General features: G+C 39.6%; 1 protein-coding gene across 1 annotated transcript; it reads left to right on the top strand.

Moving 5' to 3' along the window:
- Positions 1-373: 373 nt before the first annotated feature.
- On the top strand, positions 374-18139 carry LOC310988130 (immunoglobulin-like and fibronectin type III domain-containing protein 1; the record flags this gene model as incomplete). Its single annotated transcript, XM_083974642.1, has 24 exons — positions 374-389; positions 483-542; positions 3624-3746; positions 3867-4006; positions 4137-4236; positions 4427-4463; positions 4583-4754; positions 6598-6799; positions 6982-7254; positions 7349-7555; positions 8598-8660; positions 9489-9605; positions 11002-11126; positions 11864-12005; positions 12172-12465; positions 13086-13382; positions 15856-16023; positions 16131-16259; positions 16451-16759; positions 16874-16959; positions 17050-17242; positions 17329-17625; positions 17713-18039; positions 18135-18139. 24 exons carry the CDS (start codon positions 374-376, stop codon positions 18137-18139), a joined length of 3882 nt encoding a protein of 1293 aa, XP_083830768.1.
- Between the last annotated feature and the right edge of the window lie 1106 nt (positions 18140-19245).

The following is a 19245-nucleotide window of genomic DNA, read 5'->3' as shown; positions in this document are numbered from 1 at the left end:
CTAAAGGTCGTCTCTCTCAGGCTTCAGTGATAAAGTGAGGATGAGAAGAAAACATCCCTGGATTAAGGCTCCCTGCCTGCTGCCCTTTTACCATGACCCTCTCACTGCTTCGGTTTATTCAGGCCACTATGAGCTTTCCTTTTTCACATTATGCCTGACTGGGTCTCCACTTCCAGCCTTCTCCGCCCACTGTTTATTTCAATCTCACTCAATTACTTCTGTGTCTCTCTCCATCTATCAGAGACGGTTAAAAGTAAAAGGGAATAAATGCTTCTCCTGGCTTGGATAATCATCAGTGTTTCCGTAAATATAAGGAAATGCCTGGAGGACATACCCTGCAATTTCAAAAGAGGCAACTGATAACGTATAGCTTATGTTGGGCACGGATTGTATAAAGAGGATATATACACCACTGACACAACACAGCATTGACTCATCATGTTATATGTCTAATTGATCTGGTGCAATTTCTTCTCACCCAGATTTCTCCCTGGTACATCGATATATTCAACATTTTAATGAGGTGTCTGGAAACAAATCAGGTGATATGAACCAGCTGTTTTACTTTCTAGTAAACAAATACAGGTACAGCATGTCTTTGGGGGTTTTCCATGCTGAATTGTACTGTATGGGCACGACGATAAGCTATATCCATTATAATGAATAATGGAATGAATATTGAATAATACATTTGGTATTATTGAAGACTGTGTCTGCTTGTGTGACCTGTCCTGTCTGCGTGTTGATAACCTGAATTATCTGCTTACTACCTTGTCAAATAAGTCACCCTCAGCTTCACGTCGGTCAGGGTGGCGGTTCTATTTCTGTCCTTGTCATAATAATCATTAATCCCTGGATTAATGTTGTTCTCCATCAACTCCTGTGTGATCCTCTATCTTTCCGTGTCAAAAGCCTGATAACAAAAACGCTCAGCAGTAAGCAGAGGACGACAGAGTGGATTTCCTGCACTGCTGTTTGAAGTGTATTAGTGTCTAGTCTATTTATTTGACTGCAGTGGATTTTAAATGCACTTGAACTGAAACGATTAGTAGATTTGTTGATTGACAGAAGGATTATTTATCATTTTTTAATAATGTATGAAGTCACTGGCGGCTAAGCAACAAAGCTGCGTAAGACAGTCACTGTGCTCACTACTTTGTCTTCTTTATATTCTTGTTCTTCCCGGGAACAATATAGTAAAAACTTTTGACATTTGGCAAACTAACTAAGGACCCTCCTGTGATGCTTATTATCAAGTTTCATGTTGGTGTCTCAAGCTCTGTAATGCCACCAACAGGTCAAAGCTGGAAATGCTTTCACAGAAAACTTCTGAACCCTTATACCTGATTTTCAAAAATGAGGTATCATTGGATTCCTTGGATATTTAATACACCCTGTAATTTTATTTTTCAAGTGTTTTTTTTTTACTCCAAGAACAAACTGTCTAATCTTTACTAAAACTGGCTTCAAACCTCATAAGTCCTTTGTATTTCGCCTCAAACTTGTTGATGTGTTTGTTGCCTTAAAATCTAAATTCTGGTGTCTGATCTTTACAAAACTTGGTGATGGCTTAGTTGTTGGCTTTTAAATTTGCCTTTAATTTGGGCTGGTCTAATCCTTTGGCCAGGGTGCCAAACAAATCAGTCATAGTCATAGCCTATATCAACTCACATGAAACTTCCTGTGAGTGCTTACTACAATGTCCTGGAAAGGATGACATCATGTTTCCATGGCAACTCTAGCCTGCTGATGCCCGACAATGCTGTTTGCTGTATTTTTTTTAATGGTAATTGCAAAAAATAAAAATTCAAACTTCTAGCTTAGACAATGTAAGCGCTAGTTGCCGCCCTGATGTGTACATTTTCACTATATAGCATCAAAATCCATGATCAACTTTTGAGCCCTTTATGAAAATGCTCTTGCACTATATTCCTGTAGTAACAGGTTGTTCAATGAAAAAGGAGCATCCTGACATATTTATTAAAGCAATACTTACCTTTCTGGAACTTTTGCACATTTCTTTGTCTAAGTTAAAATGCTATTAATAATCTGATGATACATTAAAATGTAAGAGAAACCCAACAGGGTTAAAAACTCATCATTTTTTCATTCTCATATAATTCTGAGAAAAGTCTGACCAATAATATTATTCGGTCCGATTAATAAGATTTGAAGAGCGACCGAACCTACTTAATATGTAATCACTTTGTGCACCCCTCTCCTCCTCTCCCCCCTCCCGACCAGGAAGAATGCTTATTGACAGAGCAGAGTAGCAGGACACAGAGAGCAGAGGAGACTAGAGTCACAACACACACAAGAAAGAAGGTTTTTGGAAATAAATAGTTTTTTAAAAGACCAATAACTGCAGCCGCAGCTGGTCGTGGAGTTTCATGTCTGATATTGTAAAGTTGATAGTGAGCAGCCCCGAGTGATACGTAAACACAGGAAGTCATGTGTCTATAAAGCATCCAGTGCTAACGGCTAGGCTACTGTTAGCTCTGTGAGTTCTCAGCGGTCCGGACCCGGTTGAAGTCCGGACCGGCGCGGCTCGACTCGGCTCGGTCTGGATTTATTTTCGGCCTGAACCAGCGCATCAGGTGGCGCTGGTCCGGCCGCCAGCCCGGCTCGTTGAGAACTGTAATCTGTAACAATCACTTCCCCTGCGTCTCCAGTAGCAGTAGGCTAACAACAGTTTATTATAAAACTCATCAGTCATCATCACTGAGTCCGTTTATACGGTTTAAAACTCCGGTGTTGTGTTTGTTTGTGTTGTTCCCGTTTCACTCGCGTTCCTGTTCTGTTTACCGTTGCCATGCCAACGCATGCAGCAGGGAGGGAGGGGGCTCGTGGAGATGCGGCAGGAGGGAGAGGTGGGTGGGACTTGTGAGGGAGGTGGAGCTGTTGATTTTCAAATGTTTGTGCTGTGCTGAGTGAAATGCCAGATCGGTAAGTATTGCTTTAAGGATGATGAATAGAGCACTTAATTATCTTAATTAATTTTTACTTAGTACCAACTACTGCACAGTGTGTGCTGTACAAGAGGAACAGAACAACTGACTCACACCTTACAGTTCATTTTAGCTGATGTTGCCATTAAATTTCACAGTCAACATCACATTAGATGCATAAGAGTCAAATTAGCTCTATCCATGACAGCAGTGTGTTTTTCTCAAGCTTTAGGTTTAACTGTAAAATTATTGCTGGAGGTTGATGTGCTGATGCTCCGTCTCCACTGCCTATTACCCATTATCCTTATGACCAGTAATCAGCTACCAACAAACCCAATAACAACAGCAAACATGCATCCGTCATTGACTGAAGTGACATTTAAGTCAACTCAACCACAGGAATCATTGCATATGTGTACAGCGCTTCCCATTAGCAGTAAAACAGCAAACATTTCAGTCAAGTCAACACACACACAAAGCATCTCTAGGGAATACTGTCACACTCCTGACATCTGCTGGTAGAGAAAATAAATCTGTTTAAACCGACAGCTTTCTCCACTTGAAATCCTGCAGCATGGAATTGATCTTTTTTGTTTCAGTTTTAAGTTGTAAAGTAGGCAATTTTGCTCGAAATTGTCGGTACTTCTCACTGATTTTTGTGTTGGTTTTGTTCAGCTCTCATCCGAAGGAGATCTAAGATAGCTGGAGTGATGATCACTCAGTACGTGGCAAACCTGCCAGAGGGAAAAACCACCCCAGATTTCCAAAGTAAACCAGATGAAGTGACCACCCAGACAGGTAGGTTTTCATTTCACACAGCACTGACCTGAGCTAAACAAAGTTAAACAGCATTGCATAATAATATTATCATAATGAATTCCGAACTGTGAAAATGTAATATTTCTACATATCCCATAGGAAAAATGGCTGTTTTTAAGGCCTTGGTGACGGGGGATCCAAAACCAGAGGTGTCATGGAGAAGAGCTAAAGGACATGTTTTAGACAAAGACAAATTTCAGACTAAATATGATGAAACAACTGGGGAGCACATACTAGAGGTGAGAAACTACATTTTACATGCAGTATAAAACCCAGAGAGTAATTACTACTTTTATTTTTAGTACATAATGAATTTGTACATATGTTCTGCATGTTGAATGGATTCAGTCTGTTATGTTGATTTTCTAGATTCGCAAACTGTGCGCTGACGACACCGATACGTACAAATGCTATGCTGTAAACGAGTACGGTAAAGCTGTCTGCACAACAACATTAACTGTGGCCGAAGGTAAGACATTTCCAAATATCTAGACACTGAATACACTTGACCGTGCATGTGACAGACTTGCTTCTTGTTTAAGTGTAGTGTGTTCAAAGTTCTTTATATATTTTTAATGATCTTTTAATAAATGCATGCCAGTGTGCAAATGTCCAAAATTTTACCTACAGAGATCTGAACTGATTTTTTTTTTTTTTAGAAAATCCATCAAATTTCAGAAAGTTGCTGAGGAAAAGGTAAGAAAAAACACAGATACTGACTGTATGATATTGAAATGCCTAACCAGATGTTCCATATGCAAGTAAATTCTTTCATTTATTGACTATTTTCATATTCATTTCGCTAATACATCCAGTAAAGTAGCGAGAGCAGATGGGGAAACTGATGAGAAATTCTGGGAAGCCATGATGAACGCTGACAGGAAAGACTACGAGCGCATCTGTAGTGAGTTTGGTGTTACAGACTTACATTTGACTCTCAAGAAACTGGAAGAGAAGAAGAAGGAGAGGATGAAAAATAAAAGTAAGGTAGGAAAACTCAACTCTCACACTAAATACATCTTCTCTCACTGGATCATCAGTACAGTTCTTAACGAGCCATTTCATGTTTTGTTTGTTGTTTTAGTGAAGACATCTGGCACTGATCAAAGTCATGTTCGTTCTGAATAGTGCAGGTTTTAATTAAAGCTCAATAGGTTCAAATGCAGTTCATCATTGAAAATTAACTGCATTTGAAATATTTAGTCATGACTGAGTAATTATCAGTTTATACTGTTCATTTCACAGCAGTGATTCCTTTTCTCTCATTCATCAGCTCTGTCTGACTTATCTCAATCAGCTGTTTTCATCTCCTGTCACTATCAGACAACTGGTGTAATTGTGTTACAAAAGATGCAAGTGCTTCATTAGAGCTGCCGATTGAGCTTAAAGATGCACAATGAGACAGAACAGCTTATCAGCTCTTTGTTTTTGTTATATTTACAGTATCATACAAGATTTATGCTCTATGCCGTGCCCTCAAAGAGTCCATACAGTGAAATAAAAACACAAGTACATAACAAGTTCACCACTCATAGGCCTGGGACGATAATACATTTTGCTGGACGATATATTGTCCCACAAATTATTGACGATAAACGATATTATTGACACATTTTTTTGAGAACAAATTAACCACTAATATAATAATAATATTTCATAATAATGCAAGTAGACCCTTTTAAATGCGATAAACTTTTATTTCTCATGAGTATTTTTTTTTTAACCATTGTAATTGGAATGACAAGAACTTATATAGCTACTATCCTAAATAAATAAAATAAACAAAAAATAATAAACAGTGCAGTGCAGCTCTTCTGTCCAATAACGTTATACACCTGGAGCCCCACTTTTCATTCAAACAAACTAATATGACTTCCACGGATGTAAGATTTCATCAATGAGACTAGCATTTATCTCCTATAAAGTATTAAACCAGCCGGCGGTAAACCTCTAAAAACCTGCTGATAAGTTTTCTTGGTCGTTTTCTCCCCCAATGACGGAGGTTGACCGGCCCGTGAGCTGCTGCAGGCGGCTGCAGACTGTGGGAAGCCCCGCTCCTCCTGCTCGCTGCTACCACATTAGCTCCAAAAACGTCGGAGGAAATCTCCCAACAGGCGATATGTGGATAAACTGACACAGACTGGGATCTAAACTGTGACTTTCTCGCATGAAAAAATATTAAAACTTTAAAAAGTGACGTGTTAACAGCGCGGCAGCGAGAATTACAGTAAAATAGCTTCTAGCTGCTTAGCTTTACAGCTAGCGCTGCCGGTTGCTGCCAAATGCATTCTGGGAAACAAAGATCCTGGATGACTGAAAAGAGGGTTCACTCCTTTCATTCTGCAAAACAAACGGCCCAGGTGCTGAGACCATAGACTGTAAAAGGCTGAGACCGATGCACAGAGTGAAGCCTCTTGTTATCCAGTCTGGTTGGAAGCATAACGTCTCTGTTGGAAGTCAGAGACCAGGAAAACAAATACGTGCGCACATGGCGATTTATCGAGGCCGGAAAAACTATCGAGTTCATTTTCATTTATCGTGCGATTAATTGATTTATTGATTATCGTCCCAGGCCTAACCACTCAATATATTCATTATATAGGAAATGATGAGTGAGTTAATGAGGAAATTATTTCAGACATATTATTATTTCAAACATATTACTGTCTTACATATTGAGAAGTCAGGTTGACTATTTCTCATGATTTTTATAATTGATCATTTTCCAATGTATTTTCAAGTTTTTATGAATTTCATTTACTTGGAGAAATAGCTACACACAGAATATTGAAAGTTTAACGTGTCTCTCCAACTCCTCTGTACCTGGCAGGATGGTGTGATTCACTATGATGAAGCCACAGCCGAGAAACAGAGTCTTAAAAGTGCTGGGAGAACAAAGGATTTCAGTAAGAAGGGCCAGATGCAAGAGGACACAGAGATGAATCAGATGGATGTCAAGAGAGTCAAACTCCTCCACACAGGGCTGAATGAAATGGATGCTGAAGAACTTAGCCTCTTTCAAGAGTTCAAATGTAGGTTCATTGAAAGACAAATAAGTTGAATGTAAAAAGAAAAAAAAATCTGTTGGTCTCTACTGTTTTTAACTGTGGATTTATCTGGTTCAAGATGATACACTGTGTGGTGGGTGGCTTAACAATGCAAATACACTTCTTTTTCATCTTTTTGTACATGCCTCTTTTTTTCCTTTCTGCAGTTTCGGATGTGGACTTTGTCATTAAAATCCAGGAGATTAAAGCACAAGAAAGAGAGGACGCCCTCTTTGAGTGTGTGCTGACACACCCGCTACCCAAAATCACATGGATGGGCAAGGGCAGCACTCTGGAGGATGGAGAAAAATACAGCATTACAGTGTCAGACCATAAACTAATCCACAGGCTGTTGATCAGGGACTGTCAGCAGCAGGACAAAGGAATCTATTCAGCTGTGGCTGGCATTACATCCTGCAGTGCCTGGTTGGTTGTGGAAGGTAACACTTTACAATTCCACAATTTCCATAATAATTATTTTCACTAATAAACGTCTGTCATGAGTCATGCATGCTGTATTTTATAAACTACAAGGTGAGGGCGACCCCGCATCTGCTGGTAAGAAGAAACTTCGTAAAACCACTTTGGCTGGTGGAGCACGGATCGACCTGGAGAAAGTGGCTAAAGAGCAACAAATAAAATACAGAGAGGAGATGGAGAAGATTTTAGCAGCTGTGAAAATAAAGCACGAAGGAGGACAACTCAAAGAAGAAAAGACATTAAGCACTGATGGAGGAGATGGTGAAATGACTGCAGTCAATGGACTGTGTGAAAATGCTGGAGCAATAAAGGGTGAGGCTGACGCAGCAAAAGCTGGTGTCCTATCTGAGCCAACTGGGAGCAAAGGGAGAGCAAATATTAACAGCACAAGAGGAGATGGCACAGTCTCAAAATCTGATGCTTCGGGGCGTGTAACAAAGACAGAAGTGCAAGTGAGAGCAGATGATTCAAAGAGCAAGAAACATATCAAATCTGGTCAAGTGGATTTTGACAAGGTAACAGGTAAAGTCGATCTATGCCTAACAATGCATTTCCATTATCAGCACTTCAGTGGTGGTTAAAATCTGCATTTACGATCAAAGCGTAAAACAGACATGCTGCTAACATTAGTTAATATTTATTTATTTCAAAAGAGGAGGACAGTGTGTGATACCTTTATCCTCACTAGACGCCATCTATAAAGCACTTTGTAAAGTTTTTTGACCTTCAGTGTTTACTTTACACGTACAGACTGAGAAGAGCTCTTTTGTTTTACTGTCAGAATTTATGAGGCCATTAAGTAAGTTCCTGTGTACACCGTCTCCTGAACATTAAAGAAGATGTAACCAGGACAAGAGAGATGTTCAACACAACAAATCTGAAATTTCTCCATAATTCTCCATATTTCTCCATATTGATTAACAGTACACCTCCACATTAAATCCACCAGTGGATATAATGCATTACATTATTATCATTATACATTATGCATTACAGAAATCATATATATCATTGAAAGTTTCAAGCTGAGGTTTTCTTGTAACTGACATACCACAGATGGAAATGCGGGATCTGAGGAAAACGAGGACGTGAATGGATCAGCCCATAAAACAAGATTCATAAATCGTGGTGAAGAGACAAAAGGCGGAGTAGCTGATGAGGCACAATGTAAAGAAAATGTACCACTCCATTTCCAGACTGATGTAAATGGTCAGTTTCTTTTTCTGTGTTTTATTCCTTTAATATCAATAATTAGTTTATGAACAGTTTCTTATTCTCTTCATTGTACTCTCTGTCTGTCCAGGGTCCAATGGCAAAACTAGTGATGGGGAGTCACAGCAGATTCAAACGTTTGCCACAAATCAAAGTGAAGTGACTGAATCTGATGGAAATACACATTTAAACGGGTCTGTCAGGCATTCAAGGCACCCAAAGAAGGTTCAAAGGAAACACAATATATCTGGTAAGAAACAACAGGGATTATGGTGTTCTGCATGGAAGAGATTACAGTAGCACATCTGACAGCTGATTCGACATGCCTGTATCAGATGTCCTTTATAGTACTGTCAGAGGAAACAAAAGAAATGTCCAACAATGGCAGATACATATGTTAGTCTTGGTTTCCTTTGGTCTCTAAAGATAGTATTGGGGGAAAAAAACACAAAACAAACAATATATTTACTGGTTCAGAACTAATATCTTGCTGGTTCTCAAAAACATTAAAAAGGAGCAACAGGCTACCTGACTATCTGGAACACAACTAACACCACTATTTCTTTTTTTAATTTACATGATATTGTCCTAAATGCTGCAAATAAATTCACTCCACTTGTGAAGAAATGCTTTGTGAAATAGTAATTGGACTAAGTGAAACTCGACAGTGTGTGAATCAAGTGTTCATTACCTGAACCCTGTGGCTCTAACACAGATCTGAATGAATCAGCGAGTGATAATGAAGTAAGTGACAGTGATGGAAATGAGGACACGACAGGGCAGGTTGAGCTAACGAGTGGTTCGAAGCAAAGTCTGCTGCCACAGGAAGCAGTAAACGGTGAGAGACCACAAGTGGTGCATTATTACATGGCAGTGTGATATGGACTGATGACGACAACTAAAACTTGGCTTTTTATTGGTGGTTACCAAGGAAGCCAATAATAAATTAGTATATTCTTGTTGTATGTGAATATTTTGAAAGGTGAGAGCCCATGTCCTAAAGACTTCAGCGACTGTGACGAGACTGAAGATGCCACCGGCTCTGCCTCACATACAAGGCATAAAAGACAAGGCCCCCTGATCGAGGAATTGGTGATTGGTAAGTAAAGTGTCATGACTGAATGACAAGAAAATACAACAGTTCCACTTAAAAAAAAATATTATGATGAAGGTGTTAAGATACGCAGCTACTGCATTAGTATATAACTGATGTTACTGTAGTTACTAACATCAATATGCAAATTTGTATATTATCGTTATATCTTACTACTAATTGATTAAATTAATATTGTGTTAATCTCACCCTTTATAATAGTGAAAAAATTCACAAATGCCAAATACTGGCTTGTGTAAGAATACTAGAAAAGTAATATTATTAACATCATGTTGACGAAATGTCAGGCTTCAATAAGGCACAGCATCCAGACGGTGTGCAGTGCAAACAAATCTTCTCACTTCCAAAAAAGCAAACACCATGGATTTAGTATCTCACAGAGCAGTTTTTTAAAACCAAGGTGAAGTGGTTGTCAATGCTCCACACCCGATTACCAACAGACAGACATTAGCAGAGTACTCTCTCAACTCTAGTGAGGCCAAGGAAATGTCTCGGTCCACAGTCTGTGTGTCTGTTTTGGCCTCTGGTGGCTGCTCCAGTATCATGGCAGCAGATAGGCTGTTCCTCACTGCTGCTGGTTTAACACCAGTCCACTGGAGTAAAATATAGTGACCCTCTTTGCTTCCATTGAATCAAGAATTGTTTTGGATTGAGGATTAATTCAGAATCAAACATACTAACTTACATTTTACTTATATATACACACACGTTCCACAATGGATGATAAGAAATCTGAGCAACAAACATTTTAACATTATTATAATAATTCAAAAATGATCAAGTTTGTAGTATTACAGCAAAGTAATCATGAGTCTATTTGCGTGATAGGTCACACAAAACATCTCCCCCAACCGCAATCAAGCCAAGTCTAATAATAATATTTTTCATAAGTCAATACCCATTTATTCTCAAATATCCCTGCATGTTGTTTATCAAGTTGCTCTGCATGCCACGGTGCTATTTTGCCACAACAGAGAGGTTCTCCAGGAGATTAACTGCACTGAAAACTTAAATTGTTTTGTCATTTTCATTTGCTATTTGAAATTAGTCTTCCTGACAGGACGGCAATTGGCCAGAGAGAAAGAGAGAGTCAATTTTCTGTTCGCAAAACAATACACGTTGAATAAGAAAACCTTGCAGGTATGAAATCTAATAAAGGAGAGTTATCAACATAAATTGTTTTGAAAATATATCTCAGCGCATGCAAGACCTGAAGGGGACCAAAAAAAATCCTTCAAGAGACAGAGACTATTTGAAAAGATAGAAAAACATCAATTCCAAATTCGAGACAACAACACAAAAACATTAAACCCAATCATAACCTATTTCTTTTGTTATCAATATGTCATTGTCATTTACAGTTCGCTGGTGTCTGTGTTAGATCCAGGTGTGCAGTTCATCTGTGGACTGTCTGATGTCCATGCCATCATCAATGAGACGGCTGAATTAACATGTAAGCTCAGCAGTGAAGACTGTGAGGGAGTTTGGTTCAGAGATGGCAAAAAGGTAAGTCACAAGTTAGTTACTGGTCAGACTCATCATTGATGTGTCAGTGTCCATCAAGAAAGCACAGCCTGGGGATCTTAGATCACACAAAAAAACGCCATTGTGATCCTGCAACAACACTGCAACATGGACCCATGAGTAGAAATCAAATTCCTGTGACTTTTATGTTGGTGTCAAAATGGTCGAGCTTTATGTTTTACATCATAATAAAACAAAAAAATGTCCAAAATAAAAATCAGATTAAGCCACACACACACAACACACATAGAGGATTTAACTCTTTTTTTTCCTGTCTGAACCATCAAGGACTGCATTACCATGGTTACAAAATTATTTTGTGTAGCCAAGGCTGTATCCTGTTGACAGATCAGGACAGGCAAACTTCATCAAGTTGTTTAGTTAACACTTTGTTTCGTGTGCTATGACTAGTGTCAAACTAAACTGCAACTACAACATAGCAGATCATACACCATGTAGCTGCGATACCCTAAACTTGTATCCCACTATCCCCCCTCACAGTTTTTCTCTAGCTTTCTGACAATCTGCCACTAGAATATATAACCACACGTTTTGTACAGTATGTGCACATCTGTGATTTACCTCAAATATCTGCCAGATGTTTATATTCTGGGCTTGTGGGACAATACAGCTGGAGACAAAGCCCTTTGGAGGATGCAGTGTTTCTGACTTGAATTACTAATTAACTCTGCCCTCTCTCCTCCTCCCCCCACCATCAGATATCCCCAGATGACAATTTTACTATCACTAAAGATGGTGCAAGCCATAGATTAGTCATAATCAAGTGCATGGAAGAGCATTCTGGGAAATATCGTTTTGAAGCAGATGGTCGTAAAACAGAGGCGATGATCAACGTTAAAGGTTTGAAAGTTCATGATAATATTTGATACAGTGCAACATGTGAAACTAAAATGATGGCTTATACTCTGTACTATATTCTCAGCCACTGGTCAGAACAAGTTTGCATGTAACAATATACAAGCTAAATACTATTTCAACATTGAATGGATTGTTTTTTCTTTCTTAGATCCACCAAGGTTTCACCCTGGGGATCTCAGTGCATTCACTGAGCCTGTCACAGTTAAAGTGGGGCACCACGCCATCTTTAAAGTGCATTTTCTTGGCCATGAACCCATAAAGATCAAGTGGTACAGAGAGGGAGAAGAGCTCCACGATGACAGCAACACAAGGATAGAGAAATCTGCTAGTCACAGCCGCTTGCTCCTCAGCAGGTGTCAGAGGAAGGACACAGGAGAGATCAAGATCAAGCTCAAGAACGAGCACGGATTCATAGAAGCTATTTCACAGCTAATTGTGCTCGGTGAGTGAATGAAGGGCAATGTTAGATATCTCTTACCCAGAGATTTGTTTTTTTTAACTTAAGCTCTGTAGCTGCAGAAGGATCTTCTTATATAAAAACACAATAAAAATGCCAGACCACTTGAAAGGAAATCATTAAGCATCCAACTCCCTCAAGACAATTCTTATCTTTATAGATGCCAAAGGATGGGATTTTTGCAGTTAAGCTGCATTAGTGGTTTGTATTTTAGTGTTGTAATAGCAAATATCAGGCTGCTTCTATGTGTCAGAGTTCACTCACAATATGTTACAAACCAGCACAGTCATTTCTCAGGTAAAAAAAAAAATGGTTGCTGTATTTCTCTGAGCTCATCTGTTCCTCATATGTATTTGAGATTGTTTTTGTTGTACTTTCTACAAAATCACAAGCTGCCATAACTTGACAGTTTAAATATGTGTTATGGGAATACAATTCAGATCTTGACAAAAAGCAAATAGGTTCAAGCTACCTGCTACCAGCATCATACGCATCAAAAGTCATTGTACTAAACTCTCACTACTCCTGATTCCCTAGTATAAATGCAGAATTTGCTATAACCACATTCTTCAAACTTTACTCTTTTCTGCACTTTTTTGTTTTAGACAAACCCACTGCACCCCTGGGTCCTGCAGAGGTAACAGAGAGCTCACCTACATGTATTGAATTCAGGTGGAGGCCTCCAAAGGATGATGGTGGCTCACCAGTGATTAACTACGTATTGGAGAGACAGCAAGTGGGACGAAACACCTGGAAAAAAATAGGGGAAATTCCAGGTGTGCCCAGTTACCGTGACACAGATGTGGACCATGGGCGGAAATATTGTTACCGTATCCGAGCAGTGACGGCCGAGGGTACAAGTGACGTGATGGAGACTGATGACATGCAAGCTGGGACACTAGGTGAGACACTAGCCTCGCCCACTAATGTGTTACCCTGTCAGACAAAGCATTTAACAGAGAATGAAGTATAACTACTGAGATGCTACTGGTATTTCAAGTAAGCTAAATACACAGTGCTTTAAAATGTCACAAGAGATTCCATCTGAATAAAATAAACCATTTAGGATATTATCCAATAACGAAATGTACAATGCACAATATCTACCTCTTTTATAGCCATGAAATTGCTATGAGTCACAATTCAACAAAGGCAAACACTTTACACTCCAGTGCAGAAAACAAGAGGATAAATTGCAATCAACGCCACTGTTCCTAGAACTGACCACAAATCAAATCCTTGGGCAAATTAAGACACAATCCTCCTCCACATCTTACAAACAAGTCCACCTCGTATCTCAATCTGTCACAGAAAGCAAAATCTCACAACTATTGATGGCAAAGCAGCCAACAAATAGAAAGCCAGCAGGAAACTCACAAGCCGAAAGGCCGTAAGCACACAGTAGGGTCCAGCAGCCCACAGAGCACAATAAAACAACAAAAGCACAACACAAACAAAAATGGCTTGAACTTACTGTTTGAAGAATGTCTGCTTGAAGAAGAGGGTTCATTCAGCCGGCATGAGTCAGTGTGATGTTTTCCAGACAGGCCTTCAGTCCAATACACCTCAGAGACGATGGCCGCAGTTCAAAGTTGTCCTTTTGATGTTCCTGAAGTCTGAAGAAGTCCTCTGCAAAGTCATGATCCTGCTTTTTTATCTCCACAAGTTGTTGCTGCTGGGAAACAAAAGCACATAAAAAGCAGAAAACTATTGCTTCTTGAGTAGCCACACACAACCACTCTATCATCCTTCACTGAAATGTCTGCAGCTGTAAGCAGAGGTTTGGGCTTCCCCTTCTCCAGTGCACTTTTCCCTTTATAGTCAGGTGCTGCTGAAAACTTAACAAATTTACATTTATTTTACATTATTCTTCATTACATCTTGTTGTCAGAGTTGAACCACAGGAATCAATTCTGCACAATACTACAAATTCACACCAGCTATGGAGTCTGTTGTAGGCCTACTGATGCAATGGTTAAAAAAATATATCTTCCTACAGGGACATAAGGTTATCAATTATCAAATGTCTCACATTTCTGCCAATGTGTGTGATTACCTAAACATTTCCTTATCAATCCAAAAAGTTAGCTTTTGTTAGCTTGTGTAGAGCTGTAGTAGCTAGCTAAATGGACGAGCATGCTACAAAATACAACATTTGGCTTCAAGGCCTCATAACACGAGCTAACTGAAACAACAACAACACTAGCATGCCCACATAATTTTGGTTAGGCTATGACTAAACAATAGAGACCAAGCACTATTAAATTTAAATAACACCAGCTAACACACATGGAGGATGAACATTTTTTGTTTGAGACTTTTAGCACCAGGTGTATGGAAACCTTGCTAATTAACGAGGCCCAGCCTCCTGGGCCACTCCCGCTCTTACCTGTTGTGACGTTATTTCCTCTTCGCACTAAAACTCTCGCGAAAATTATCCATATGTTGTCCGGTACAATTTCCCCCCCCCCAACTTGTAACTCGGAGCATATTCAAATGCCGACAAAGTTTGTATCGATAGATATATATCTATCCCCTGAGTCAGGCTAATGAGGTCGTGGGCGGGGCTTGTCTTTGCCCTGAGAAGCTCCGCCCATTTATGTAGGCTATCTTCAGCAAGTAACATTTACAAAGGTTGAGAAAATGTATCAAATAAACTACAACATTTAGTTTAATGTCTCATCGTTTACAAAAAAAAAAAAAAAAAAAATTCCACAATATAGGCCAAAATCATACCAATATTGTCTGGTAACAAAGATAATAGGCAATGGACCTTATCCTTTTAACGAACATCAAGGAGGGTAACAAATCATTCAGTAGCCTAGTCAAACAATAAGTCTATCATACACAGTACTTGTACTTGTCCCTGCTGTGTGTTACTGGTCTCCTTCTGAATGCCACTTATCCATAATACAGCTGCTTTTACAAAGTCATAAAGCATTGACAAAGTAGAGGCAAAAATCATTTTGTAAATTCATTCATAAAGCAAAACTAAAAAAAAGTTGCATTGGCAGAAGAATTCAGGCTCTTTGCTTCACACTTGGAATTAGCTGAGGTGCCTTTCACTATGTTTGACTCCAATCACCTTGATTAGAGTCCACATGTGGTATGGCATGACTTGGAAAAAAGAAAAAGAAAAAAATACACCTGTGGGCCTGTGTATGTAAAATATCACAGCTGACAATGTGTATCAGAGCAGAAACTTGAGCTGTGTTGAGGAGGGAACAGCCTGCAGAGTTCAGAGATGGGACTGTCTCTCAACAACACTTTATTGCTCTGACCTAGTTAGCGTATGGACAGAAAGCAAGAGAAACTAAGCCTTTCTGACTACAAATTTAAACAGTATAAAATTATTTATTTTTTGCATTTCTTCAGCTTTTCCAGGCGCTCCTGCACCCCCAAAGGTGGTCAGTGCCTATGACGACTGCATTAACCTTTCCTGGGTCTCACCAAGTAAAACAGGAGGTTCTCGTATCCTAGAGAAACGAAAAAAGGGGAGTAATCTGTGGACTGTTGTCAATGCAATAGATGAACTAATAAAAGGTCTGTGTTGTGTTTTTATTTTAACCTCAGTTCAAACTAGAAGCATCATAGAATATAAAAGTGACGTTTTATTGTTGCTCTTTTTTTTTTTTTTTAATCACCTCCAGATAAGAAATATGCAGTGAAGGATGTCATGGCAGGTATGGCATATGAATTCAGAGTTACTGCTATTAACTTCTCAGGAGCTGGTGAATTCAGTAACGCCTCGGAGTTTGTTTTTGCACGGGATCCCAAGAGTAAGTATTGCAACTTTTTATACAATCAACAAGAACAGATGAAAGAAAATACAAGTATACAAACACACATCATATATTAAAATGACTTCATATTGATTTTAAAGCCTCATCTCATATACAGTATATTATACACTGTATATAGAAAAACATTTCATATTTCTCTTCTTCTTTTCATTATTTGTTTATCCCAGAGCCTCCAGGTAAAGTTACAGGTTTGAAGGTGACAGAAAGTTCTTACAGCCACTTGGTCCTGACTTGGACTAAACCTGAGGAGAAACCAGGGATACAGGATGAAGCCAAAGGATATTTTGTTGAAATTCGACACGCCGATTGTATTGACTGGTCTCGCTATAATAGCACTCCCATCATCACAACTTCCTTCAGTGTGAAGGGCCTCAAGTCCATGAACATGTACTGGGTGAGAGTGATTGCGACTAATGATGGAGGAGAGAGTGAAGCTGAGGAGCTGGCCAACTACGTCCTCGCTATGCCCTCACCTGGTATGTTCAGAAATTTAACAGTCTGTGTTGTGCTAGTTGGTAAATATTCTTATGTGTTTTAGCTTACTAGACACAAAATCTGTTTTTTATTTTGTTTCTTCTTCCTTATTTCAGTGAGGCCCAAATTCACAAACCCCAGGATGAAGAGTTTTATGGTGGTGAGAGCAGGAAACTCAGTCAGGATCACAATACATTTTGAGGTGAGACTTTTGAGCTATTACTGCTACAAACCATGTACAACTAAACTGAAAGGATACTAAATTCAAGATACTAATGTACTTTTTTATCAGGCTTCCCCACTGCCGGATATTATGTGGCTAAAGGACAATGTGCCAGTGACAAAGCGAGCTACAATAAGTAACTCTGACGGCTCATCACAGCTGCTCATCCCCTCCTCTGAGCGCTCTGATTCTGGCATCTACTCTATCTTGGTGAAAAACTTTGCAGGAAAAGAGACATTCAGCACAGAGGTTAGAGTCACAGGTAATACACTATATCGGTTCCATTTAGTTTGATACATTTCAAAGAGGAAATGGATCTGAGGCTGTTAAAGCTGACTGTGTTTACAGATGATCCAAAGCCTCCAGGTCTGGTAGAACTGGAGGAGAATGTGCCTGATACGGTGACAGTGACCTGGGAACCTTCTCCGGATGAGAAGCGTGATGACCGCCTCCACTACACCGTGTCCAAACTGGACTCTACTAAACGTACATGGACAACAGTGGCTGACAGACTCTTTAATAATAAGTTCACTGTCTGCAACATCGTACGCGGGAGGGAATATCACTTCCGGGTCTATGCCAAAAATGACATTGGCGTATCTGCACCCTCGGAGTCGCCGACCTGGGGGATGGAGAAGAAGAAAGGTGATTTGTAGATCTTAAACATTCTCAAAGGCCACATTCACTTCTTGGACAACATCATCTCACTGTACTGTATCTCCTCTCTTGCAGAAAAGTTTGTGGTGAATGTACCAAGTGGAAAGGACTGTGATTTGCGGTGTGCTCCAATGTTCATTGTCCCTCTGAAGCTTCACACTGCACCCAAAGGCTATGAATGCTACATGAGCTGTGCGGTGAAGGGAAATCCCAAACCTCGTATCACATGGTATCGGAACCACATCAGTCTCAACACTAATACCAACTATTATATCTCCAATACTTTGGGGGTTTGCTCCATGTTAATCCTCCATGTGGGCCCCAAGGACATGGGAGACTACACCGTCACTGCAGAGAACGCCCTGGGACGGGCTGAATGCTCCACCGTCCTCAGCGTCAGAGGTGAGAAACCAACACACCTGCATAATAAGAAGGGTGAGAGAAAAGCAAAAGCATAAGCAAATCATATTAAATCATTTTTTCCCTCAATTCCACAGAGTGAAGAAAATAAGGACACGACAACATGAGCAGCATTTATTCCCAAATTCAGATTTCTCTGACAGGACGATTGAATTGAAGTGGGAGTGCATGCTGCTGGGATGTGATTTGCCAAATGCAATAAAGAAAAAGAAAGATATGAGACTGCAACTGAAACTAAAAAAATAAAGTCGTTTCACAAATAAAATCACAGTAGATTGTGGTGATGGTTGTGTTTCAACATAAGCAGCAGCTTCTGTAACTACAGCAGATGACAGTACTGATACTGTGGCTACAGACATTTCTACAGGCTTCTCTGGTGTTTGTTTTTGCTCATGCTCTTGTTTTCAACACAGCTGCCCCTATAATATACACTTTATCTACCATATCCTACAGTACAGTACTTCTGAAGCATGAAAAATGATAAAGAAAGGCTCTAATAAATAATGCTGTATATAACTATTTTAACAGGATACAGATTCAAATTATGTGGCAGGATATTAACGTTATCTACAGTTAGTAGTCAAAGATTTAAGTTAGAAATAGTTTGACTTGACTTGACTTGGCTTCAGTCAAAAGGTGAACTGCATATTTCACCTTTTGGGCTGAAATTACTCAATAAAAATGATCGCTAGAAGGAAACAGACCAAATAAAATATCACACATGTACAAAGCAAAGAAAATGGACTATGAAAACAATTTGAGAGATACAGCACAAGAAAGAAAGAAAGAACGCGTGCACATCGATGTGAACATTTAGCTCCTTAACCTCTAATCTGTGTGAAGATGTTGACATTAGAAACTGAAGGTGACCTTTGACAGAAACCTGCCCTTTCCAGGAGTCAGTGAATGCCACAGAATGCCACAGCCTTAAACATCCACATTTTAAATGAAGGCTTTACCATCACATGAAAGACTGGGAAACTATGAGGTTCATTAATCCTCTGACAGACAGTCATGGGGTTTAATCTTAAAGCTCAGTCATGTCACGTCACTGGAGTAGCCAGAGAGTTAAGTGTGAACGCGCTGCCAAGGGCCTGAGCTGAGCTGAGCTGCAGCAATAAATAGCTCACAGTAGCCTCGCCACCGGACGTGTAGTCTTTCCATTAGATGACAGCAGCGCACATGGTG

This window comes from Trachurus trachurus (assembly GCF_905171665.1).
Source record: "Trachurus trachurus genome assembly, chromosome: 7".
Classification (NCBI taxonomy): domain Eukaryota; kingdom Metazoa; phylum Chordata; class Actinopteri; order Carangiformes; family Carangidae; genus Trachurus; species Trachurus trachurus.
Note: the sequence above shows the minus strand (reverse complement) of the source record. Positions and strands in the feature narration are given on the sequence as shown.